At 38.4% G+C, this 25,891-nt stretch overlaps 2 protein-coding genes across 2 annotated transcripts; both read right to left on the bottom strand.

Annotated features, from left to right (window-relative positions):
* Positions 1-5,432: 5,432 nt before the first annotated feature.
* LOC130715126 (lysine-specific demethylase REF6-like) lies at positions 5,433-13,860 on the bottom strand. Its single transcript, XM_057565172.1, has 7 exons — positions 12,876-13,860; positions 12,690-12,768; positions 12,032-12,099; positions 11,712-11,862; positions 10,699-11,369; positions 8,998-9,693; positions 5,433-7,849 (listed from the first exon to the last, which is right to left on the bottom strand). The coding sequence occupies exons 1-7, from the start codon at positions 13,678-13,680 to the stop codon at positions 5,610-5,612; spliced, it is 4,710 nt and encodes a 1,569-aa protein (XP_057421155.1). The 5' UTR covers positions 13,681-13,860; the 3' UTR covers positions 5,433-5,609.
* A 6,976-nt stretch (positions 13,861-20,836) lies between these two features.
* LOC130710444 (MA3 DOMAIN-CONTAINING TRANSLATION REGULATORY FACTOR 1-like) lies at positions 20,837-25,469 on the bottom strand. The gene is made up of 4 exons (XM_057559724.1): positions 25,208-25,469; positions 24,514-24,774; positions 23,179-23,273; positions 20,837-22,958 (listed from the first exon to the last, which is right to left on the bottom strand). The coding sequence occupies exons 2-4, from the start codon at positions 24,734-24,736 to the stop codon at positions 21,165-21,167; spliced, it is 2,112 nt and encodes a 703-aa protein (XP_057415707.1). The 5' UTR covers positions 24,737-24,774; positions 25,208-25,469; the 3' UTR covers positions 20,837-21,164.
* Positions 25,470-25,891: the final 422 nt, after the last annotated feature.

Raw genomic sequence — 25,891 nt, forward strand, 5'->3', positions numbered from 1 at the left:
TATAAATAGAGACTTGGTTCGTTTGATTTGGACACAGAAAAAAAATCAAATTTTTCACTATTTTTATTATCTTTCTATTAGCCTTTGTTTTGAAATGGATCCCAACAATAAAATAAAATAAGTTAAGGAAATAAAATAAACTAGTGTCTATAGTTAAAAAAAAATTGTTAAGTGTTTATTGTTTTAATTTAATTTAAATCGATAATTGTAATTTTATGTAAATCATAAAAACAAAAATATAAAATTAAATAAAAATATGAAATAAAAAAGTGGTGGAGTAGGGTGTTGGTGTTGAATGAAAAACCATTGGAATGGGTAAAAGTTGAATGAGTGTTGAATTGGGGAGAGAAGATGATGTGGAGTGTTGGGAAGAGAAAAAGTGGTGTTGAGAGTAAGTAAATTAAACAAACCATTGTAAATGGTCTAATGCACTTTTTTTTACAACGAAAATATAAATTGCACCCTTTAGAAATTGAGTCATGTACCTTCCCTTCCTGAACTCATATGTTCCCTAGCTTTTACTAGGAGTTGTCATTCGGAACATGTAACGCACTTTAGCGATTACTCACTTTACTAATAATAATAATAAGAGATAAAATATATATTATGATAAAATATATTAAATATTAAAATAAACTTTTCAAATAATAAAATTATTATTTCAGTTTTAGTATAAAATATTAAAATTATAATTTTATTTTAAATATAGAGGACTAATATTGTAAAATAATTTTAAAGATAAAATACAACTTATAATTATAATATTAACAAGTTTTATAATTTAGTTATTATATGCTTTAGTTATATATCAAAAGTATAAAAGGGTAACTATATATCGTATTTACTTTTTTTTCTCCTGTTCGTTTTTTTTTTTCAACAGCAGACAATCATGAGAGTTGAGACTAATTCCTTAAGGCTCTTAGATCACGTTAAATGGGTAGGCATCTCTAATAAATGATTCTCCCTGCACACCGTCCATGAATCAAACCTTAGACTAAATGTTTAAGGATACTAAATGCTTCTCACTTTTCATTATATTCCTCCTTCTTTTTCACTTCATCCAGACAACTCAAAAATCCTCTCATTTTCTTTATATTTTCTCTGTCTACCAGCTTGTTTTCTCTTCACATCCAAACATAACAGTTGTGTAATGTTTCTCAACGAGGTTTGCTACTTGAACTAGAAGAATGAAGATCAAAACGCGCTGCATGTACCATCACATGTTGGTTCAGTTGATAAGGACAAGCTTAAAATACCGTGTGTTTGATTCGCGCTGCAAATATGAGTGGTGTGTTGGTGAGCGACTGGTAAGTACATTTGTAAGCAACTTATGATCCCAAATGAATGCCTTGTGGCGGTAACAGGATTTGAACCCACACAAGCTTTAAAAATAAAGGCTTAATTGCACTTTTGGTCCCCCAACTATGGCCTTCCTGCGAAAATCGTCCCTAAACTTCAAAATTAGCAAAACTCGTCCCTCAACTATACACACAGTAGCACTTTTGGTCTTCCGTTAGCATTCCGTCAGAAAACTAACAGATTGGGACTAGTGACGGAGATAATCCGTCACAATTCACAATCCAGTCACCAAATTTCTTCATCTTCCTCAATATAACCACCACTCATCCCCCCCTCCTCATTCCTCACTTTCTCCATCTTCATCAACCTCAATCCCTCATCCTCCCCTCCCTTCTCCTTTCATTCCTCTTCACCCCTACCTCCCTCAACCATCAACACAAACTCTCCATACTGAAATTGAATTGGAGCGGATTGCTGGAGAGAAAGGGGTTTCAATCATCTCTGCCATCTGCCCTTCTGTTCTTGGTGTCGGAACCCCGCCACCACGCCTAGCCAGCAACCACCACGTCCTCCACCGATCCAAGCCCAGAAACGCCAACCTCCACCGATCCAAACCCAGAAACACCAGTGCTCCCCCCGACAACAACCGCAACCAGCACATAAACAAATCCCCCAAAACTCAATCAAAAATCAACATGAAGAAGATGAACAGGCAAGTGGGAGGGAGAAACTGAAGAAGAACACAACCTCGACGCTCTCCCTCTCAATCCCGCGACACCACCACCTGAGATCGGAATCTTTTTCGCTGGAGCTACCCTTATTCATCTTCCCCATCGTGTTTGGCTTTCCATACGAGAATCGATGCACCACCGCGACACCAGATCTGCATCGCACTAACCCAGATCTCGTTTGATGGTTGAGGGAGGTAGTGGTGAAGAGGAATGAAAGGAGAAGGGAGGGGAGGATGAGGGATTGAGGTTGATGAAGATGGAGAAAGTGAGGAATGAGGAGGGGGAGGATGAGTGGTGGTTATATTGAGGAAGATGAAGAAATTTGGTGACTGGATTGTGAATTGTGACGGATTATCTCCGTCACTAGTCCCAATCTGTTAGATTTCTGACGGAATGCTAACGGAAGACCAAAAGTGCAACTGTGTGTATAGTTGAGGGACGAGTTTTGCTAATTTTGAAGTTTAGGGACGATTTTCGCAGGAAGGCCATAGTTGGGGGACCAAAAGTGCAATTAAGCCAAAAATAAATAAACATGTTGTATTTACTTTGCCATGATCCCTAGTTTGAGGAGTTGTGTGTTTGGAATGAGATGAGTTTGTAAGGAAAAATAATACATTCACACATTAATTACAAGGATATCTTCATCTTCACACTTCCATACAAAATAGACTTCGAGTATATGTTTGGTTTAAAGTTAAACTGAACTCAACGCTAACATAGATTTTGAGTTTCTTTCACGGTTCGCACGTTACGAGTCCTGATAGTGTACATTCTCAAATTCCAATACATTAAATGTGGTTTTCAACTCAAAATCAAAGATAGTAGTGATTATACCATTTGAATTAAGTTCTATCTGTGTGCGTTCCGGAACCACCACAAAAGAAATACCTTTCACCAATGATATATTTATTAAATAATTAAAATTCCTTTAATAACTTTCAAATTGGATTTTGAAAGAGTTTAGACTGAATATTTGTATCAACTAAGACTCATTTTGTTAGTTGATTAAGAGTCTCATAGTTGGTGAGTATCGTGATGGCTGAGCAGTAACTCCCACATCGTATTGCTATGCAGTTTGGGATGGATCCGAACATCCCAAAATGTGTAGCTATACGATGTGGAACGAATTAAGGAATTCTCATCCAACAGGATACACTCTAACTCAAGAACACACGAGCAAACAATAAAGGATTTAGTTGATACTAGTGTTAAGTTTGAAGGTCATTCAAAATACAATTAAACCGCTAATAAAGAATTTTTACCACTTAATAAATATTTTATTGGTAAAAAATGAGATTTATTTTGTGGTAGTTTGAATGGCATAATGGATTACCATACAACTTTAAAAAACCGTCAATAATTGCCGACGAATTGTTTTGCTGGTAACTACCGATGTTTTTTTTAGTCAAAAATTGATTTTTTGTGTAAAAAGAACTCCATTTATTACAAATAAAAATGTTATTTTTATGAAAGTTCATCCATAAAAATAACATCTCTTTCAATCTGAAGCAAAAAGAGCATTTAGCGGTGTCAACACTCAATTTTACCCAATTCATTTTTATTTTATTCTTAATATTATTTTGAATTTTGAGTTTTGTTTCTTCTGATTTTAGAAAAAAAATGAATGAATGAAAAAAGGGAATTAATTTGAATGTCATCTCTATTTGTTTTCTCGCTAACCAACTTTACCTCATTTATATGTGTGAAAATCAATTACAAGTGCGGAAGATAAATTACACATTCCGCACATTAAAAGTGTGGAAGGAAATGATATGGGGATGACATAATTATCTGTGCACCCCTTGTGCTTTTTTAAATACAATTCTTTGGCTTATAAAAAAAAAAACAATAAAATCAATTCCCATGAAAAGAAAAAGTCACACTCATGCTTTTGTGTGTGATAATACAGCTTTAAAATAACAGAAGGGAAAGGTCAACTAGTAAGAAAAAGAACAGCTGATGGTGTAGATTTGCTGATTTGGATTGAGATATGTATCGACTTAAATAGAAGCTGCCATATGCATGAGAAAATGTGGAGGTCAAAAAGAAGAAAAACATCACAAAAAAGGAAATGGAAAGGGACTGCACAATGCTCTCATATTGATAGAAACATGACAATGCAAGGGCCCAAGAGGAAGGAGACAAAATTAAATGCTAAGAAGAAGAAAGTCTGGCTAGGAGCAGCATAAAAAGCTCGAGGAACCAGACCAAGAGGGGGAGGAACCAATCATTAAAGAAAATATCATATTCCTCCTCCAAATCTTTTCTTTTTCACATAGAAGACTAAATCCATCACACTGCAAGTTCTGCAACCTCATTTTTCCAGCAGATTTTCACACTTCCAAGTTCCATCACCTTCAACCTTCCTCACTTTTATTTCACCTTCTGTGCAACTCATTCATCCACCATAGACCCACAACCCGAACCCTCTAAGCCAGCAACAGAGCCACCAGGCCCACCACTGCGGCCTCACCTTGGATCTCGCCAGCAACAAAAAATGAAATCATGTGACTTTTTTTTTTGTCACGTGACTATTAAATTGTTGTAATCTTGATTATTAATGATTAGATCTAACAATTATAATTTTTTCTCATATTCTCATGTAAAAACATCATTATTATAAAATACATCCCCTATATAATATATATTTTTTTGTACATCGGAAGATTAAACAAACACAAAAACTAAACAAATTTAACTTCCAAAAAATAAACATATAAACTTCAAATTTAGATAATATTTAGATTCAAATAATTTTAAATTTCACTATTTTTATGGAAAATAGAGTTCATTAAAAAAGTAAAGAGTGATATGATATTAGCGGGTTTGTATTCACATCCAAATCTCTCAATCAATTCTCATTTCCATGTGAAAGTCTAATGTGCATCTAAACATTAGTGAGACAAAATTGAGAGCTTATTGCTTTATTCTCCCTTTCTCTTTGCCCATAAGAAGCTAAGATTTGGTCACGATTTTACATAATAATTAATAGAAAGGCAAACTTGATGAAAAATAAAATGTAGAAATTGAAGACTAGAAAAACTAAGGTGTATTTAGATATAAGTTAAGATGCTCTAAAATGACTTATAAGCTAACAGAACTCACAAGTTCATTTTACTTGTTCTCTCGTAACTTGTCAATGTGCTTTCAGATTAGCAAAAACTAGTCCCCAAACATACTCTAAATGTGAGACATCATTTTTTTTCTTACACTAGAGTATCGCATGCGTTAAATATCTCAGGCCTAGTTGTGTCATGCAATTGAGAGTGATGTTCCAGTAACATTTTGGAAATGATATTAGAATGTGCAATTGAGAGTGATGTTCCAGTAACGTTCTGGAAATGAGATTAGAATGTGTAAGTAGCAACAGAAAAAGTGTGTAAAAAGCAATCCCTCATAACCTTCACAAAAAAAAGAAGATTGGGCAATAATTCATAAAATGGCAATTAATAGTTTCTCCAAATGCCAATTGCAGGGATATCCTAAAATTGTTATCAAAATCTACTCCTAGCCTGTCAAGTTGAGCAATAGTTTCATAAATAAATTCATCAACAATGTTAGTAATATCAATTACACTTGCTATTCACGACTCTTTGCCACATGACCAGTCTTTCGCTTATGACGACTGAAATCAGAAACGAATCTGAAGGTCTGCGCACATCCCGGCTCAGCACATACATAAGGACGAGCACCGGTGTGAACTCGAATATGTTCAGTGCGAGCCCAAGCCCACTTGAAAGTCATCTTGCAGCCCTTCCAAGGGCACTTCAGGGGGCGGTCGTCCTCGTGAACCCGGCGGTGCTGCACTAGATATTTGTGCGAGAAAAACTTCTTTCCACACCCTTTCACAGGACAGATATTTCTCTTATGACTCGTCAGTTCCTGTTTAGTCTCAAAACTCATGGTGCACCCCTCAATGTCACACTGGTATTCTCCTTCCTCATCCTTCACTCTGGCCTTGCCACGTGAAACTTTTGAAGCTGCTGTGTTTTTCACCCTTTTCCTTTTGGTTTCTTTTTCTTTTGATTCTCCTTCAGGTTCCTTCTCAGTTTTAGGGACTCTCTTCCGAAGGCGTGTGCTAGGACCACCTTCTTCCTCCTGTTCTATTTGTGAATCCTCATCTCTGGATGTACCAGATTGACTATTCAACACACGAGGCTGCTGCTTCGTTTTTCGAGGAGCCTTTGATTTCATTAGCACAAGGGCACCTCGCTTCACAGGCCTGGATGTCTTCCTTGTCGCACGGGGATTCGCTTGTTTCATTTGTTGAAGAGTCTGTGATTTAGATTGCTTACTTCGAAGAGTTCTCCTGTGTTGCTGATGAGAATCCTCCTCCATTTGATCATCTGAACTTACATAGTCTTCATCCATGCATTTCACTTGCTTCCTTTTAGGAGTCCCGCGCAGCAGTTGAGAATTATTCTCAGTTGAGTCATCCATAACTTCTCTACCACTGCTTTTACTTTGCCTTCTACTTCGAACATTCGTCTGGGTCTTCTGAAAGTTATCATCCAACTGGTCATCAGACATTGAATCCTCCTCACCAAAGCATTTGGCTTGCCTGTCTTTAGGAATCCTTCTTTGATACTTGCGAGAATGATCCTCCACTTCGTCATCAGATATAACATCCTCTTGATCAAGGTATTTGCCCTTCCTGCTTTTAGGATTCCTCCGTTGATTCTTCTGCATGTGGTGCTGCATGTGGTCATCAGATATCATGGTATAATTTTCAGATAGGTATTTGCTTTGGCTGCTTATTGTTATCCTCCCTTTCTGCTTCTGAAAATAAACCTCTGTTTGGTCATCAGAAATCACATCTTCTTCGGCAATGTATTGATCATACTTGCTTTTAGGAGTATTACTCTGCAGCTGAAGAGAACCAACCCCCAGTGAATCCTCTGAAATAGCATCTTGCTTGTTGCTAAGCTCTGCCCTATGTGGCCAATCAGAATCATGATCCATTGTGTCATCTGAAACTACATCACTGTCAATAAATTTAGCTTCCTTGACAGTTCCCTTTCTCCATTGCTGTAAAGTATTATCATCCAGTGAATCATCTGAAACAGCATCACTTTGCATGAATTTTGTATGCTTGCTTATGGGCTTTTTATGATGCTGCAGAGGAGAATAATCCCCTTCTGAAGCAGTATCATCTCTCTCAATATGCCTGGTTTGCTTACTTCGAGGAATCCGCCTTTGAGATTGATTGGATTTATCTTCTAATGAACTATCTGAAGGCCAATCTCTCTCTGCAAAACTTCCTTCCCTGGTTCCTCCACTCTCGACAGTCATTTTCCTTTTCCTACCAGATTTTCTAACCATAGTATTTCTTTTAAGGGTACTATCTGATTCAAATTTCTCATCAGATAATGGCCTCCCATGTAAACTTTTCTCATCCTCAACATCTTCCAGATCTCGTTTTGCTAAAAGGGGGTGGACTTGATTGGACATCCAGACTTTGCCACACCATTTCCCAGCAACTACCTTTTTCTGTTTGTTGGCCCTTCTCTTATAGACCTTGGGTTCTGTGGGAGAGCTTGTTGGAGAGCTACAACCAAATGCATTATATATAACAGAATTGTAAGGCATCTGCTTACTATAGAGTGGAGAGCGGCTAAGATTGGCACTATAAAAGAGATTGATTCCCAGCTTTACAGCCCAGTCCCCATTCCCAGGATTAGCTTCCTCACTATCCAGAGCCGACTGAATCCTCTTCTCATCTTCTCTGTTAGCATGCCTGTATACAGTATTCTTCCAAGTGTAACCAATCCCCAGTTCTTCTACCACAACCTTCGCTTCAGCCTCTATCTTCGGGTAATCTGTAGAAATAAATTAATATAAATCATGCATTTGCCAGAAGGGGAATGCCAGTACCAATAAAGTACACACACTTGTAACCACAATCCTATGCAGGTACAATATATGCTGACAAACCTCAAAAGTTAGTTACAGTAGCAAGGAGGTGATCTACAGAAACTTCTCTGGATGCATAACAATTGTATATAAATGCTGATTCAAATCAGAAGAAACATCAGTGATATGTCGATTATGTTCACATGTGCATGGTTTTAATAAAATTCTAGTCATAGCGTTAAATTAAAATCATAAATGAGTTAACTTAAAACTTGAAATATGAGATCAAGTTAAATTCGAGTATCCTACATGTTAGAATATAATATAAAACCATTAAAGTGGACCTTACCCAACAGCTTAAGCTTTTGGGATAAAGTGGTTATTTGACATGGTATCAGAGCCTCTATGGCCGAGAGGTCTAGAGTTCGATCTTGCTCCCCTCACTTTCTAATTAAAAAGTGGAATTTAATTAAGCACATGGTAGGTGGGCCTGTGCATTTATCCACGCTTCAAGCCCAAAGGGCTCTTGCGTGAGGGGGCGGGGCGTGTTAGAATATAATATAAAACTTTTGGGATAAAGTGGTTATTTGACACTACATTTGTTATATAGGTCTGTAATCGCCAAACACAGAGCCTTCATATAAGTTTATTGTCTTCAACGCTCTGTAATCGCCAAACACAAAACCTTCATATAAGTTTATTGTCTTCAACGAAAATGGATCAATCACATTTTTCATATAACCTTTAACCGGGGGGGGGGGGGATTTTCTTAGCCTTGCAAATGAGTCACAACTTCCTTCACAAGACCAGCATGTATACCAAGGAGAATGGTAAAATAATGCATTCATTTTACACATGTCAACAGGCAGAGTGTTTTTACAAAGAAATGGGCATGGGAAAACTAATGCAGACTAAAATGTGCTAATTTATTAGTAAAAGAACTTAAGGAGAATGGTAAAATAATGTAACACCAGACCTGGATGACAAAAGAGGAAAATGTGAGGCAGAGTGTTTTTACAAAGAAATGGGCATGGGAAAACTAATGCAGACTAAAATGTGCTAATTTATTAGTAAAAGAACTTCAGGAGAATGGTAAAATAATGTAACACCAGACCTGGATGACAAAAGAGGAAAATGTGCGCTCCTCCAATTGGACGAAGTTGCTTGTCTGCTTCTGCAGCATGCTCTAGACAGAAGACATGCATTCTGGATGAGTCTTCATCAGATGGTGGCACCAATGGAACATTATTATTATTATTAACAGGAATCACAGCCTTGCCCGACAATGATGTTCCACCACGAGTGTCTCGGGAACAAATCCCAGCAGAATGAGTAATGTCCCTATTATTTTTGAATGCTACCTCTGAAGTGATGTTATAATCTTCTGACTTCACAGAGTGGTCAAGAGGACTCATGATGTGCTCAATTTTCTTATGCATACTATACTCATAATCGTCAATACTCTTCAAAGGATTATCATCTCCTCTATCCAGTCTAACCATGGGACTAGCATGGCAATCTTGAAGATGAGAAGGCAGACAAGATATCTCCTCCTGAGATCTACTTGCTGCTGGATGCTCCATCACATTCAATTCATCACCTTCAACTGCAATGTCTAAGCCATCCTGATCTTCCTCAGAGTCAGAAGAATTTCCATATGCTGAAGCCAATAATGCAAGAGCTGTATTGCCTTTTTTGCTTTCAGTATTTAAAACTTGCTTATGATTTTGATCAACAATCTGTGTCAGCTGCTCAACAGATTGAACAGGAACATCATATAAATCATATCTCGCATTCTGTTTTGTCCATCCTGCATAATGGAATAATATGTGTCACTAGTTTTACCTCGATCAAGGAAAATGCAACTGAGAATTTATATACTGAATTTTTTTGGGAGAGAAAGTACAAGAGGTATAAAACTTTGAACAGCTTAGATAGCTAAGTTGCTTCTTTTTTTCTGCACACCATAAAGGCTTTGCATAGGCATCAATGCATACTACTGATTTTCCCTTTATGTAAATAATGGCAAGAACACACTACAAGAGCAACACAGGACTGATACCAACATCCTGGATCCCAGCCAAGTCAAAAAATGCAATAGAAGAAATTTGAATATATTAGGATAGAAGGGAAAGGAACAATAATATAATTCAGTTAGATGGGATATTAATTAGTGTTGAAGTATTACAAACAGTTAGGGAAGTATGCTAGCTAGTTAAGGCAATGCCAATTAGATAAATAGGGAGACAAAAGGCCACCAAGAGAAAGGGAGAATAAGGATAGAAAGTGTTTAAAAGGGGAAAGCCTTGGAAGAGAATTTGTATCTCCTTTTTTGTTCTGATTTCATTCTTCAATAACTGACCAATCTTGTTCTGTTATATCATTCATTCAATTCTTCAGTTCTTAATTATGGATCCATAACAATTGGTCTGATCAGCCAGATCCAGAAATGAGGAAGATGGAACAACAAATAGGACCAACCAACATGGTGTTCAACTTGATCTTTGGAGTCGCGTGGCCTGAAGATAAAGAAGTTGGGTGATATGGAGGGGATTAAATACATGCATCAGCGGTAGATGAAGAAACAGGGTATTGAAGTAGAAAATGATGAGAAAGTTCTCAGGACATTTTGTCTGTGAGGGTTAGCTTTTACATATAGGACACTAACCAAACAAATAGTCCAATTTCCCAATGGACATGTGACTAACCTGACAAGGATACGTAGTCATTATTGATAGTATGTGAAGAAAGCCAGAACAACATATTTTTATTATAAAGAACAACAATAACAACAACAACAATAAATAGAACCTGCCTGTATAAGTAGTCGGCTTGGGAACATTTGCATCTTCATTTTCAACAGTAAACTTATTGCTGGTTACTCCAGAACCTTCGATCCAGTCATTAAAGAAGCTACAATCAGCTGACATAAGGTATCTAGCTGCTGGTTCCTTAGGCTGTACAATGGCAACACAGGAAAAGCTTAATATTCCACATGTGACACATGAAAATAGTCGCTGATCCGATAACCCATCTCCTTGACTAGTTTCTTTTTCACTGTCTCTTTGCAGTGTTTTTGAACTGGAAGGGCACACTTCACCCCTGTTCCTTTCGCACAAGGAAGCAAACTTTTCTTTTACTGAATAAAAACCTTTTACATTTTTGACACCATGATTCTTATTGGACACCAGGTCACCAGAAATAAAACCTTTTGATGAACCCATTCCCTCGGAATTGCATACATTGAGGAAAGGCTCAGACTTCACTTTTAGTTGTTGGGATCCAACACGTAATTTTGAGCAGACAGAAAAGTCAGAAGAGCTATGAGGAAGAAGTACTATAGACGATCCGCTGCCAAGTATGTGAAGCAGATCATTATTCTGTAACACGTCCTGTACAAAAAGTTCTTTAACTACAGTTTCTCCAGCACCCTTTCTCTTATCTTTAAGTCGAGAACTCCGTGGTTCAGCAATGCGTCCAGGAATTCTGCATGCAGAATACAAAAATATTTACAAAGGAAAATCTAAAAAGTAATGGTCATTATCAATTACTTAATTATACATATATGGAGAACTTAAAAAGTAATGGTCACTGTCAATAACTTAATCAGAAGCTATACATATATGTTAGATTACATCTAGAATGATTAATTAGTCCGCAGATTTTTAACTTGTGACCTGCAACTACATGTTTATAAAGTGAAAACATATTGTTAATAATTGTACAAATCAACTAATATAAGTCTGGATAATTAAAAAAAATTCTTGTACGAAATTGGTATGGCTCTCCTATACACAGAAGAAAGAAGTTGCAATAGGGGAGACAAACCTAGAACACAAAGCAAGGCCAAGGTCATAAAGTAATTGGAAATGTGAAACCATGGGAGGATAATTAATTGAAGCCCTCCGAATAGCTGCATCTTTAGCAAACGTCAACCATTCAGGCGTTGCAATGTTAGCTGCCTCTCCACAGTTAAAACCTGCAAAGCATCCACAGGAAGGATTAGAAACTCTCAACTATTGACAGAAACAATAACCACAAAGACACACCAACCACCCCGTCCTCCCCCCTCCTTCCACCAACCCAAAATAACAAGAGAGAATTTTTTTAGCCTACAGTTACATTCTGAGGATTGTGAACTGTCTTACCATGACTAAATCCTGTGTGATAGGCTCTTGGGAATGTCACAACAAATTCACCAGCATTTTGAACCAACCTGACTCAATGCAGTTAACAAAAACAATGTTAAGATGCATATACAAATTCTCAATATATACAGAGAGAGAGGGAATGGGTACAATACAACAACAGTGTTGAAATAATATCCTCTTAGACAGATAAAGAAACTAAAAGGGAGACAGATATTCAACCATGAAAGCTTGCAAGCCTGTAAACACTCCCAGCATATTAGATAATGTAAACCCCCTGAAACTGCCCGAGCAGAGCACCCAAGAGAACCCATAAAAACGACCCTAGCCTAAAGTAAATCCCAAAGACAAAGAGACTTGAACCTAAAACACACAAAATCATTGTTCCTCTGTTTCAGCTAGAACCTTCAATGAACCAAGAGACAAATAATTCCAAAGGGAAGTACTGGCCCAGCATTGGAAACAACAATGCCAGTTAAATATTTTGGCTTAGGGTGATATTTCCAGCAAGGTGATGTAATTGCTACTGAACTTCAACCAATTCATAGTAAAAAATTGCTTCTCATTGAACACAATAAAGCAGCAAGCCAAATTGAACAGCATCACCAACAACAAAAATTTAGCCAAGGACAATGCAAAGGACAACCAACTACAGTACCTGCAGCAGGGAACACCAGCTCTAATGAACACTTCCGGGGACATCACTGTAGTTTTCTCGCCAAGAATAGAAAAAGTAACTGTTGAAGTAAAACACCATGCAACCATTCTAAGTTATTTTGCGAAAAACAACAACAAACAAACACAGTCAAGTAAAGCCATCAATGAGCCAAGTTAACAAACTAACCAAGAGGGTTAATCTCTCCTCCATAGCCATGAACTCTAACAACATCCTCAAACGCAACAGCAGCATCCTTGGGCACCCCATACCATGTCTTAGGAGCACCCATGTGAAGATAATTCAAGCTATGCAAATCATGATCCTCAACATGCCAAGCAAACCAGCTAAACATCATAGCCAGATACACCATAGGCGAAGTAACACCAGGAATCTCCTCCTTCATAAACCTCAACAACGACCCATTCGCCCTCGAAACCCCTCTCATATTCCACGCAGTCTCACCGACGGTGACATAACCGTCACCGCCGCCATAAACATTCTCCTTCATGGGGCAAAACGCAGACCCAGGCATGTCGTTCGCATACTCAACAGAAAACGGTTTATCCACAGTGGCTTTCCAGTAGAGGGTTTCAACCTCGAGAGGCGAAAGCGGCGTGGACTTCTTCCCCTTCTTGAGGAAGCTCTTCTCGAAGGTCTTCGCCTTTGACTCGAACTCACGGAACGAGTACTGGTTGCCGCTGTGCCAAACCGGGCGGCGAACCGGTTGTTGCCGGCGAGGGCAGAACCCGATCTGCTGCTGGCGCGTGGTGAACTGGGGTTGACAGCGGTTGAGGTTGGAAATTGCGGTTTTCTTGGGGGAAGGGGAAACAGGGGGGATGATTTTGCAGATTCCATACTTGGAAGCTTCCTTCTCTATCTTGAAGATGTAGCCGATCGGATCGTGAAACTCCGCCGCGGTTGGACGATACTCCGGCGCCACCGGGAGAGATTTCAGCCACGGGAAAACCTCCTCCGACGAGCACGCCGCCATTGTTGCTGCTGCTGCCACCGTCTTCACTCTTTCATTGTCGTCTCTTCAGATTCCATGCTTCGCGTTTCGCTTTTTTCTTTTTATATCGAATTTTCTTTTTTCCTTTTTATAAAACTGAGTGTCTTTTTGTTTTTGGAAAAGAAAAGAAAAAATGGAGAAAAATTTTCAGTGTGCAGTTTTGAGAGTTGAAATGTGTGAGTGTGAGTGGGGGTTTTTGTAGTGGGGTTGGAAGGGTTGAAAATGGGTCATGGTGTGTGGTGTTATTTACGGAAATTGCCACCGTGTTTTTCTCTTTCTTTGCTGGAATAATTGTAGATAATAAATAATGAGAATATATTATTATCTGTTTTGCGGATAATATTATAGAGAAAATAAATGCGAAAACGGTGGGTGTGTTGCTTGCTTCGCTGTCTGCTGCTTATTCTGTTTTTCTTCCGCACAATGCTTATTCCACCTTTCTGACACCCCTAAGAGGTGTTTGTTTCAAGATTTGGAAAGAGATTTCCGGGAATATGAAGGTTGGGAATGAACATTTCTGTGTTTGTTACAAGATTGTAAACTATGATTCCTGGGTATCAATCATTCCCGGGAATAAAATAACTTCCATAATTCCCATGATTTCCTTCATATTGATTCCCATGAAAAAGGTTGAGAATCTTACATTCCCATGGGAAAGATGAATGTAACTTATCACTTCTCCCACAATTTATCATTATTACCTCTATTTTTAAGTTTTTTTTAATTTTTAAATTAAGAAAATTTTAAAATGTTCCCAGGAATACAAAATGCTTACCAAACACATTTATAAAATTTATCCAGGAATAACATACCCGGTAATAATATTCTTGGGAATAACATTCCCGGGAATGTGATCTCAAACCTTGAAACAAACGCCCCCTAGTCTTCTCACGTTCAAATCGATTCCTGTAATTTAATCCAATTTAATTTTGCAAGTTTATAGAGGAGGGAAGGGGGAGACACCGAGACACTTTTTTTTTAACAAGGGGACGTTAAACGTAATTCTAGAAGGGCGTTATCACAACAAAAAAAAATCTGAGTCTTGGTAGTTTACTTGCTTACTTGTTAGAGTAAGGCAGTTGAAGTGAAAGTTTATGAGACTAGTCCCACTAAACTAAGATGGCGAGGAAACTTACTTCCAAGAGAGATGCTTTCGCCTCGATAATTACCTCACGAGAGAGAGTCGATGCCAAAGTAGCCCTTTACGCGAGGGAACGTCGGGCAGACTGACCTCTGCTAACTACGTTTTTTTTATATAGACTGGAAGCTAGAGAGGGACTATACTAAGGTATAGTGCCGCTACCAGAGAAGGTTGTTTCATGCTAGGCGTCCAGACCTACTACGCCCGAGCCGCATCCCCGGCACACTTGCTATATCCACTAAGGCTTCACATCCCACTTCATCCTACCAACTATACCTTATATAAATAGAAAGTCGTTCTATAACAATTCAAGACAACAAGAAAGCAAAATATTTTATCAGACCTTTTATTTATTTATTATTTTTCCTTCCATGGAATGGAACCGTCATTTGCTTTCGCCTCAGTAGCCCGCTTTTGCTTATGAGAAATATGTATCCGCTGCTGTCTCCCCAGAGACTTATGGTGGGTTTCAATAGATCTCTTTTCCACCTAGGTAAAAGGGGTATGACGCTATATATGCTACACCGAAGTATTCATAAAAGTCCCTCGATCATGAAGGTTTGCCTATGGCTCTGTATCTACCTATGTCTGCTGGTGCTTATTTTGATATGCTGCAGGATCAATGGCTTAAACTACTGCTTCTTCAACGCTTCTCCTGGGACTTGTTCTCCTTTCGTCCTTGCTCCTGCACGCACCTAAAGGTACAATATCTAAACGCTCCTTCTTTTCGTCGGGAAAGGGGGACCCGACGACTCATCCTTATGCTTTCGGTTTTCGAGTTAAAAACAGAGTTGGGGAGACCTGTCAAGCTTTAGGATAGCTCTTTTCAAAATAGATTCATTGTAATAGAAGCTAAGCTTTTATACCGAATCGGGTTTGTTGATGGAATCATAACCGGGCCGGAACTCTTGATCTATCAATAGAGGGTGAGAACTCAATCAGGAAGGACTTACCGTTATCACCGAGGGTATGACCAAGGAACTGCTGCTGAGAGCGATAGACTTTCCAACTAAGATGGAGAGAATGTGCTCCTACTCTCTTTCAATCGCCGATGCTAAAACAAAGAGGGCGTAGACCCAAGGGGGGGGTTGAGTCAGTAGCTAGTTTTGCCGGAATAGGAATAAACGATGCAATTTAATCTGTTGGAGGAAGGTAGAGCAACAGACGGAATGAGTCTTAGTTTCCATATCCCCTGCTCTTGTTGAGTCGACTGTTCATGGCATGGTTTGGTGGGACCAAGAATTGCTCTTGTTCCCGGACCAGGAAGTTTTTGCATTGATGCCGGGAATACAAACTCTCTTTCTCTTTGAAGGAATCCGCATGGAAGGCTCTCGACCGGGTCATGGCATTGCTCTGGAGTGGAGCCGGGGAAGGAGCGAAGGGAAGAGGATTTAGCTTTGGCTTTGGTTCGGTTGACCGTATGACTATAGTTTTTGTGGTCTTGTTCAAATATAATAGGTCCCTTTGGGTGCTATCACATAGCCCTGACGCAGGGCAAGGAAGGTCCCTACAACAAAGATATATGCCAATTAGCGGCACACTGACTATAAACCTATTTTCATTAAATCCTATAACATAACAACTCTTATCTTAGTGACTCTTCTCAAATCTATTTAGGGAGTGAATGACTCGTCGGGTATGGCGGAAGAAGAATAAGTAATAAATACGACTAGACTTTTAGCTTGAAGGTGGGCTTTAGTCTTTTAACAACCGATCTTGCGACATCAAGTTGTCCGGGCATCGAGTTGCCTTTTTTTTAGTATCCCTTTAGAGCAAAGCGTCTTTCCTATCTCTCAAGTCCCGTCTCTTAGATAGCAAGTCAAAGGAGTGTTGTTCGAATTCTACACCATCCTCCGTCGTTGTCTGGAACGAGAATTCATTGTCATCCTCCCTGTGACGATTGCTCACTATCAACCACTTAATCCTTCTTAGACATCTTTTCCTCCTTGATAACCAGACGGAACACTTCAGGCTGCACAAGGGACGATCGAGATAGCCTCGTAAGCATGATTCTTAGTCTCGTGGTTGAGATTCGTGAGCGAGACCCAAGCAGGAGAAGCAAAGGTAGAAAGAGCAGAAAGGCAGCATTCTATCTTCGCTGCTATATCAAGATGATCTATAGCATCATAGATAGAGACAAAGGTTGCTACATATAGATGAATGAGGATCAATATCGTTCCCTCATGAAAGGTCAGTTCAAGAATAATCGCAATATCAGTTGTCCGCTCTTTGGCTGTTAGCAAGAAGACGATAGGAGTGAACAGCGGACTTACGCGCAAATTACCCAACAAAAACTTTTAGGGAACACAATTCGAAGGGGAAGACTTTGAGGGAAAAATGTTATTTTGAACGGTATATTTGTGTGACGACAAAGGTTGACGACAAAAGAATGTTGACTTTAATGTGGTCACATAGATGAGCTAAACTTTGGGTATTAGGTTGTCTCCGAATCTAGGAAAGTACCTTGATGTTCCTCTAATTTATCGTAGGATAAGTAAACAAACATATCAATTTATTCTAGATCATACTCACAAAAGATTTAATACTTGGAGGGAAAACTTGCTCAATTTTACAAGGAGGCTAACAATGACCCAAGTAGTGATTGCAACCTTGCCTACATATTGTATACAAATAACATTAGTTCTCCATAGTGTGTTCTATAAGTTGGACAAAATTCAAAGAAAACTTTGTTCGTGGCATCATCATAGGGCCACCAAGTGCATTCAATGGCTTGGGGGAAGTTATGTAAATCCAACAAGGATGGGGAATGGGCCTAAGGAAGCTACATGAGTTCAACAAGGCATTGATAGTGAAGTTGGGCTAGGTTTCACTAATAAGCCGAAGACTTTGTGAGTTAAGGTGTTGAGGAGTGTATATAAGTGTGGGACTAATACTTGTATTGATGTCAAATAAGAAGGAAACTTTTAGTTGGATGTATCTCATGAGAAATGTAACTTTATGTGAGAAAATGAGAATAAATCACGACCGTTAGATCTGATCATGAATGATTCAGATTAAGACTTGAAGTCATGTGACATTTTTAAAAAGTCACATGACTTTTTTAAGTGAGCACATGACTATTAATTTGTTTTAATCTAAACCGTTTATGATTAGATCTAACGGTCGTGATTTATTCTCATGTTCTCACGTAAAAACACTTTTCTTATAATATATGAGGATGTATCTCATGAGAAATGTAACTTTATGTGAGAAAATGATAATAAATCACGACCGTTAGATCTGATCATGAACGGTTTAGATTAAGACTTGAAGTCATATGACATTTTTAAAAAGTCATATGACTTTTATAAGTGAGCACATGACTATTAATTTGTTTTAATCTAAACCGTTTATGATTAGATCTAAAGGTCGTGATTTATTCTCATGATCTCACATAAAAACACATTTCTCATAAGATGTATCTCAAGAGAAAGGTAACTTTATGTGAGAAAATAAGAATAAATCACGACCGTTAGATCTGATCATGAACGGTTCAGATTAAGACTTGAAGTCATGTGACAATTTTAAAAAGTCACATGACTTTTTTAAGTGAGCACATGACTATTAATTTGTTTTAATCTAAACCGTTTATAATTAGATCTAACGGTCGTGATTTATTCTCATGTGCTCACATAAAAACACATTTCTCATCAGATGTATCTCATGAGAAAGGTAACTTTATGTGAGAAAATGAGAATAAATCACGACCGTTAGATCTAATCATGGACGGTTCAGATTAAGAGTTGAAGTCATGTGACATTTTTAAAAAGTCACATTACTTTTTTAAGTGAGCACATGACTATTAATTTATTTTAATCTAAACCGTTTGTAATTAGATCTAACGGTCGTAATTTATTCTCATGTTTTCACATAAAAACACATTTCTCATAAGATACACCCCCTAAGTATTTGAGGATGTATTTCATGAAAAATATAACTTTATGTAATGAGAATAAATCACGACCGTTAGATCTGATCATGAACGGTTCAGATTAAGACTTGAAGTCATCTGACATTTTTATAAAAGTCACATGACTTTTTTAAGTGAGCACATGATTATTAATTTGTTTTAATCTAAAATCGTTTATGATTAGATCTACTACCAAAAATTAAAAAGATATTTAGATTAAAATCCCCAAACACACTTGAAAACATATATCCTAAAGAGTGATACAACCATGTTACAACATAAAACAATACTAAACAAAGCATAACCATTCAAAATGATCTAAAGAAACTAAAATAAACATAAATAAAAAGCAAGGTAAATGCCCCTAAACTCCACTCTTTATCTTTTTTGCTCACTTTCAAATCACTTAGTGAAAATTTGCTTTTTCTTCCATTTTTCTATCAACCTACAATTTTTGCAACTTTAAATGGTCGGTACTGTAGTTTGTACAACTTCCAAAATGACCAGCATTGGTAGAACATGACCTCAAGTGCACTAAACAATGTCAATTGGATGAAACCAACATGAAATCTGGTGGTGGAAAAAGGGTAGGTGGTGGTGGGGAGGAAAAAGGCAGAGATGGAGATAGGAATGAGGTTGTGTCTGAACATATAGAAGACCAAATATGAGAATTAAAGGAAAACAGAGAAATAATGGTAAAAAACCTATAAAAAAATTTAAAACAGAGAAACAAAGAAGACTAAATATGTAATTTCTTGAAGGAGAAAATGCTTCTCTCATTGGAGACATGTTTATACAAAAGCTAATTTGATTGCCTTTGCTTTTGGAAAGAATGAATTGTCCTCCTAATACCTGTGAAGATTTATGCTATGCTTCTATCTTTTATCTCTTGGTATAGTACCTTTTTATGTTTGATTCTTTATAACACTCTAGCTCTTTCCTGGAGGGTGCTGAACAATAGGATTCCAACAAAGGTTGAGTTGATGCGTCGTAATGCCCTTCTTGTAGGGATAAGCTCGACCTGTGTACTATGTGATGAGGAGGAGGAATCCATTCCACATCTTTTCCTGCATTGCCGTGTTGGATGGAGAATCTGGATGAGGGTTTATGGGTGGTTGGGGCTCTCGACGGTACTATCTGATATGGTAGGCCATCATTTTCTGCAGCATGATGTTCCAGGCGAAAGGAGCAAGGGAAGGAAGGCTGTTTCAGCAATCTGGATTGCCACAGTTGGAGCTAATTGGAACCTGAGAAATGGGGTGTTGTTTAGGGGGATCAGTGGACATCGAGAAATTAATAGATTGAATCCAATTCAAAGTGTGGTTATGGATCAAAGCCAACGATTCATCTTTTGGAGCATCAACTTTTGAATGGATTGGGAATCCGCGGGGGTGCTTGGAATTGCTGTAGCTAGTGCAGTCCTTGGGATGGTTTCCTTGTTAATACATGGGTCCATGTGGAGACAGAGTTTTCTGATTTCACTAGGGAGGGATACAGTTTGGGGGTATTCACGCTACCTTTTGATCATTCAGCCTTTATTATGTGGGGATGGGTTGGGTTTTTGATTCCTATACCCATATGTTCTTGGGAAGTTTTTGTTTTCTGTTTCTCTGATCTTTTTACTCTTCTTTTATCTCTCTCTATTGTATTAAGGGTTATAGTACCCCATATACTCCCTTTTAATGCATTATTTAGTTTATAAAAAAAAACTTAAGGACTTAACTACTTGTTGGGTTGAGCCCAGTTTGTAATAATAAAAATATGTGCACAACAAACACTATGAATTTCAGTTTTTCTTCATCTCTCACTTCTTTACATCTCATTATATACAACTGCATCTATTACTTCTTTCCCTTCTATCCATTACTATGTCTATACACCCATTGGATTTCTACCCAACGTTTTCCTTTCTCTAGAGATCTGTTGAGACAATATATATACACACCACACCATACCAGAGATACAAAAATAAACCAGAAGTTGATGCACGATAGGGTAAATGCGAATATCAACTCCCACAAGTCATAAGGCACGTTAGTCTCCGACCAAAAAGGGAAGCTCCACGAGAAACAGCAACCGTGCGATAATAAGAGTAATAGACGAAAATTTGACATAATAGTAGGAAGAAAATCAGTGCCGAAAAATACAATATATGCCCTTCTAAACTCTTGATGCAACATCATCCTAAAAGCTGTTAAAATGAAATAAGACCAACTTTATACAACGACTGAGATTATAGGAATCTCTGTCGGTGAGAGATGATTCTGGAAGAAAAGGTCAAGTAAAAAAAAAAACAGATTAAAAGGATCATAGAAGTCCAACCATCACAGTTTATCTATCCATCATGAGTGGGAACTAAAGAACCAACATACATGAGAAACAATAGATAAATGTGGTCCTCAGAGCCCAGGATAGTTAGACATCTGTGGTAGACGAATCAAATGATGGTAGAAGCCAGCCCTTTGCTTGAGCCTGCTCCACATAGAAGCCAAATTTTTCCTTTGCATTTGGAATGTCCAGAGCCAGATCATCAAGACTATCCTTAACACGGGTGAACCCTTTGGTCATCTGGTTGATGGTGATCAGTCCTTCACTGAAGCACTCCTGCAGCAGATCTAGCATCCTGTCATTCTGCTTCTCCATGGCCATAACCAAAGCTTTCTTCACTACCTCATGGTTGAAGAAAGACATTCCCAGGTCACGAATACACTGGCATGCTTCGCTCACGACCCCACTGCTTTCATACTCCTCCAGGAGCTTCATGATCTTGTCCTTAGCATCCTCCACGGCCCATCCAGTTCCCCCACCCCAGCACCTCAAAAGCCTTTCACCAGCATGGCGAGCAGAAACCAGAGTCCGAGCCATGCGCACAGTTTCACTTCCACTGCATTTTGGGGTTAACCTGCTGCCAATTTCTTCCAAATTCAATGGGGCAAGAACATCATCAATCACAGCCCGAGCTAGAAAAAGAGCAAGCTCATTTGAAGCATCCAAAATATCCAGTGCTGTGTCTTCTGCACTTTCCAGAAGCATGACAAAACCATTGACTATATCCTCTGTTGAGAATATCTCTATATGAAGAGCAGATAACAGGACAGATGCCATTTCCTTTTCTCTGTTCTTTCGATCCATAGCAAGAGTTATAAGCTTCTTCAAAAATATTGGGTTATACTCAGGTGCTCCAAGATCTTCTAGACTTCTAATGAGTTCAGGAATGTCATCAGAGAGAAAATACTCATGAATTATAGATACAATTTCCTCTTTGTACTTCCTCAACTTCTCATCTTCAACTTGGATGTCCCCATCTTCACCAGCAGAATCGGTAAATGAAGCATCAAGCCACCCTTCAGATATTGCCTTGGGGACAAGTGACTGAAACAAGGCTTTGGCGGATGGGATATCAAGAGCAAGATCATCCAGGCCTTCTTCCAAACGAGAAAACCCTTTCACCATTTGGCTGGAACTAATAAGTCCTTCTTCAGCCGCTTCTTTTAATAGCTTCAACAATAGAGGTTCCGCTGAACGATTTTCCATGGCAAGTACCAAAGCCCTCTTCACAACCTCATGGTGGAAGAATGAAACCCCCAATTCACGAATACACCTGCAGGCTTCAAGTGTGTCACCACTATCCACATATTCTCTAAGTAAATCAGCAATCTTCTTCTTCACTTCTTCAACAGTGATGTGAGTGGTACCACCCCATCGCCTTTCCACAAGTTCTGCATGGTGTGGAGCTGAGAGATAACTCTTCTCAGCAGTTTGAATTACCTGAGCTCCCTTGGAAGATTCTGGAAGAGCCTTCCTTGCCCTGGCAAGAAAGGCCGGAGGAAGAATGTCATCAACAACAGCACGTGCAAGGAATAAAGCAAGGATGTCAACTGCATCCAGGATATCTACTGCAAGATCATCAGCAGATTCAATCAGCATAAAAAACCCATCCCTAATCTGTGCAGGGCTAATGACATCAGCATACAATGCTGAAAGCAGAACGGAAGCCATTTCTTTCTCCTTATCATGCCTGTCCATTGCCAAGGACACAAGACGCTTAATGAAATATGCATAATATTCACTTGAGCCTAGTTCTTTGAGGTCAGATGCTGCTAAGTCAACATCTCCATTACTGAAGTATTCCTCTATGATGGATACCACTGCTTTCTTGAATTCATCCAAGGGGTCAGTAATAGTAGATCCAACAAGCTGATAGGGTTCCTATAAATTAGCAAGAACATGCAAATAGGCAAGTGTCATGTACTTATCACCATAGCCTTGAAATGGAGAGAAAGGGGGAACAAAACAGGCAAAAAGTACAGTTATTAAGAAAAAGAGGAAGAGTCTACTACTGCTACAACAAGCGTCATATCACAGTTCCAAGCAACTAGTGATATGAAATATGTCAAAAAACTACTATAATAAAGACGGAAAAGAGTACCTCGCCACTGTCATAATTTGGATCATTCCGATCTAAGTGAGATTCAACATCCGTGTCAATCAATTTTCCCCAAGTACCCTTGCCACCAGCACCATCTGCAACCACAAGATAAAGATATCTCACATGAAGACTGGTATGAAAAAAGGAAAATTCTAACTATGTATGTTGACATGGCAAGAGTTAACTGAGGAAGGAAACCTCAACAACACTGACTACCAACATACTTGTCAACCCAATATAAAAAATAGAAAACCATCAGTCGGAACAACTAAATTCTATACCATTAAGTTATGCAGACCAGTTTCCTTTTACCTAGTTAATGATAGTCAAAACATTTTACATATTATGCATCCCAAACAGATTACTATAATCTGTATATATACTATAAGCTGATTGGATAGTTTGTGGTCAAGATCCCGGTGCTGTTTAAAAATATAACTAACAAGCTGGACAACAATAATTAGCCCCGCAATTCAAAGAAAAGAAAACAATGAAACACCAGATCAAAAAGCTTAATGTTCTCTTCTGTGAATGGAAATGATCCAAATAAAAATAAAAGTCACAATACATTTACGAGATTAAACAAAGTAAAATATGTTGGCCAGTTTCACAAGAATTGAGTAACATCTAAATGTAAATGTAATTTTTCTTCTCCCTTAAACAGATAATGAAATTTTAATCTTGTTTCACACTCCTGTCTGCCTATAATCAATAAGATCAGTATCATGGAAGCAAGAAAGCATTTTGCTACACCTTTAAAATTAACAAGTAGTTCTCCACCGTTGAGAATGATGGGAAGCTAGCTCTGATACATCAGGTGTTCAGGACCCAAATCGATCACCTTATACTAACACAACCATTCACCATATATGTATTAATTATCAACTATCAATTATAAACCTCCACCAAAGTGGTATCTTGTCTGGACAATACTTCTATCCATCAATTCTTAAACATTGAGAGGATAATCCACTAATCATAATTACATCAAAAAATCTTAACAGTTTTCAGAGAGAGAACAAGTACGCAAATATTTAATCATTTCCATAGCCGAAAGACTAAAACCATAAAGAGCACGGGAAAAGTAATAGTTAAAAAACTAGTATCTAACCAGTCAGCTCAATCCCACAAAAACAAAAGATCCTAACCTTTTCACAGTTCACCTATTAGCCTAAAGTATTTAGATATAACAGCCTAACTAAGCATAGACATAATCTATGTAAATCACAAAACAGGGGATACACATACAACAGAGAAACAAACCAGGTGTCTATCTAGCATTTAGATATAACATAATCCATTCAAAACAAAGACTCTGAAGGACATGAAACTAACCTTTCTTCACCCGCACAAGCTTTCCGGAGTGAGTCCGGCGCACATGCCTCACGGCTATCCCAGCTGTTTGCGCCTTACCACCAGCAGCAGGGGCCTTTATGTGATGTTCCGAAAGCAACGACGATGGGGATTTCGGCGACGAAGACAAATTGTCAGCATTTTGAGTAGCAATCTTGAGTATTTCCCTCTGCCCATCAGTCAGAAACCCCTCGCCCGACGCCATTTAAACTCACAGAGAAAGATAACAACCACAAGCCAATCCTACAAACACGTCCACCAATTAATCCCATTATTACCACATAAACCAGAAAAACCAATGCTATTGCTACCTTAAGTGCCAATCAGTTCAAAATTAGAGCAAAATCGCATCGAAACCAATTATGGAAATTAACAACGCCGCATACAAATAACAAAAAACAAGAAATTATGAACACATCGCTCAGTCTCAAGCATTTCCTTCTGTGCATATTATCCACGCGTCACTTAACAGTTAACAATACCATAAAACATGCAGTACGCACCGTTTTGGCTTTGCTTCTAGGAGAAAAATCTAAAACCACTCGATTGTTTCGTTTTACTTACAAATCACCAGCGTTTCCCCCAAAATCAAAATCCAAATCAAAGAAACAAATAAAAAATAAGAAAAAATAAAATAGAAAGAGAAACGCAAGAGAGAGAGGCGAATGTTACGAACCAGTGAAGACGAAATGGAAATCAGAACGGGAATCTTCTGTTCTTGGCCCGGATCTCGAGCCAAGACAGGAGAAGCAAGCGGGTTATCCGATCGGAGGCGGCGGCGATTGGGAAGAGAGAGAGAGGGAGAAACCCTAACGGACGGTGGCGTGAGAGAATCGGAGAGGGAGAGTGAGTGAGTGAGTGAGCGAGTGAGTCGGAAACAGAATGAAATCGGTGGAAAGTGAAAGATGACAAGAGAAGCGAAATGGATGAGAACGAAGGAGAAAAGAAGAGGAAGGTTTATATAGGGAGGCTACGGTTACCTGTTACACGTCACCAATGGGCGAGGTTTTCGGGTTTGGGCCTATTCTATCCATCCTACTCTCCTACTATTATTGTTCCATGTGTACACGTGGCGATGCCGCTACAGGCTAAACCCGATCTTAACTTTTTTAGATTTAGATTTAGATTCCCTTTTTACCCCTGACCTAGCCTCCTTTGGATTGGTTTGGACTTTTGCCATATACATTGATATTTCCATGTCAAATAATTATCCAATACTCAAACAACTTCTACTATTGTTACTATAAGATACATTTTTATCTTCATAGTCATCTTGTAATAGGTATATATAAATATATATGTTCACGAAAAAATCCTACAACACTAGCATATAGCAAGTAGGTAAGTCATAAATTAATTA

The sequence above is a fragment of the Lotus japonicus genome, chromosome 4, assembly GCF_012489685.1.
Source record: "Lotus japonicus ecotype B-129 chromosome 4, LjGifu_v1.2".
Lineage (NCBI taxonomy): Eukaryota > Viridiplantae > Streptophyta > Magnoliopsida > Fabales > Fabaceae > Lotus > Lotus japonicus.

Coding starts and splice junctions, on each gene's coding strand:
- LOC130715126 (XM_057565172.1), bottom strand. CDS start 13,680: ATGGCGGCGTGCTCGTCGGAGGAGGTTTTCCCGTGGCTGAAATCTCTC. Junction 12,100..12,689: donor GCTGGTGTTCCCTGCTGCAG/GTACTGTAGTTG, acceptor GCATTGAGTCAG/GTTGGTTCAAAATGCTGGTG. Junction 11,370..11,711: donor GGCCTTGCTTTGTGTTCTAG/GTTTGTCTCCCC, acceptor TTCTGCATGCAG/AATTCCTGGACGCATTGCTG.
- LOC130710444 (XM_057559724.1), bottom strand. CDS start 24,736: ATGGCGTCGGGCGAGGGGTTTCTGACTGATGGGCAGAGGGAAATACTC. Junction 23,274..24,513: donor GCTTGTGCGGGTGAAGAAAG/GTTAGTTTCATG, acceptor TTGTGGTTGCAG/ATGGTGCTGGTGGCAAGGGT. Junction 22,959..23,178: donor CAAATTATGACAGTGGCGAG/GTACTCTTTTCC, acceptor GCTAATTTATAG/GAACCCTATCAGCTTGTTGG.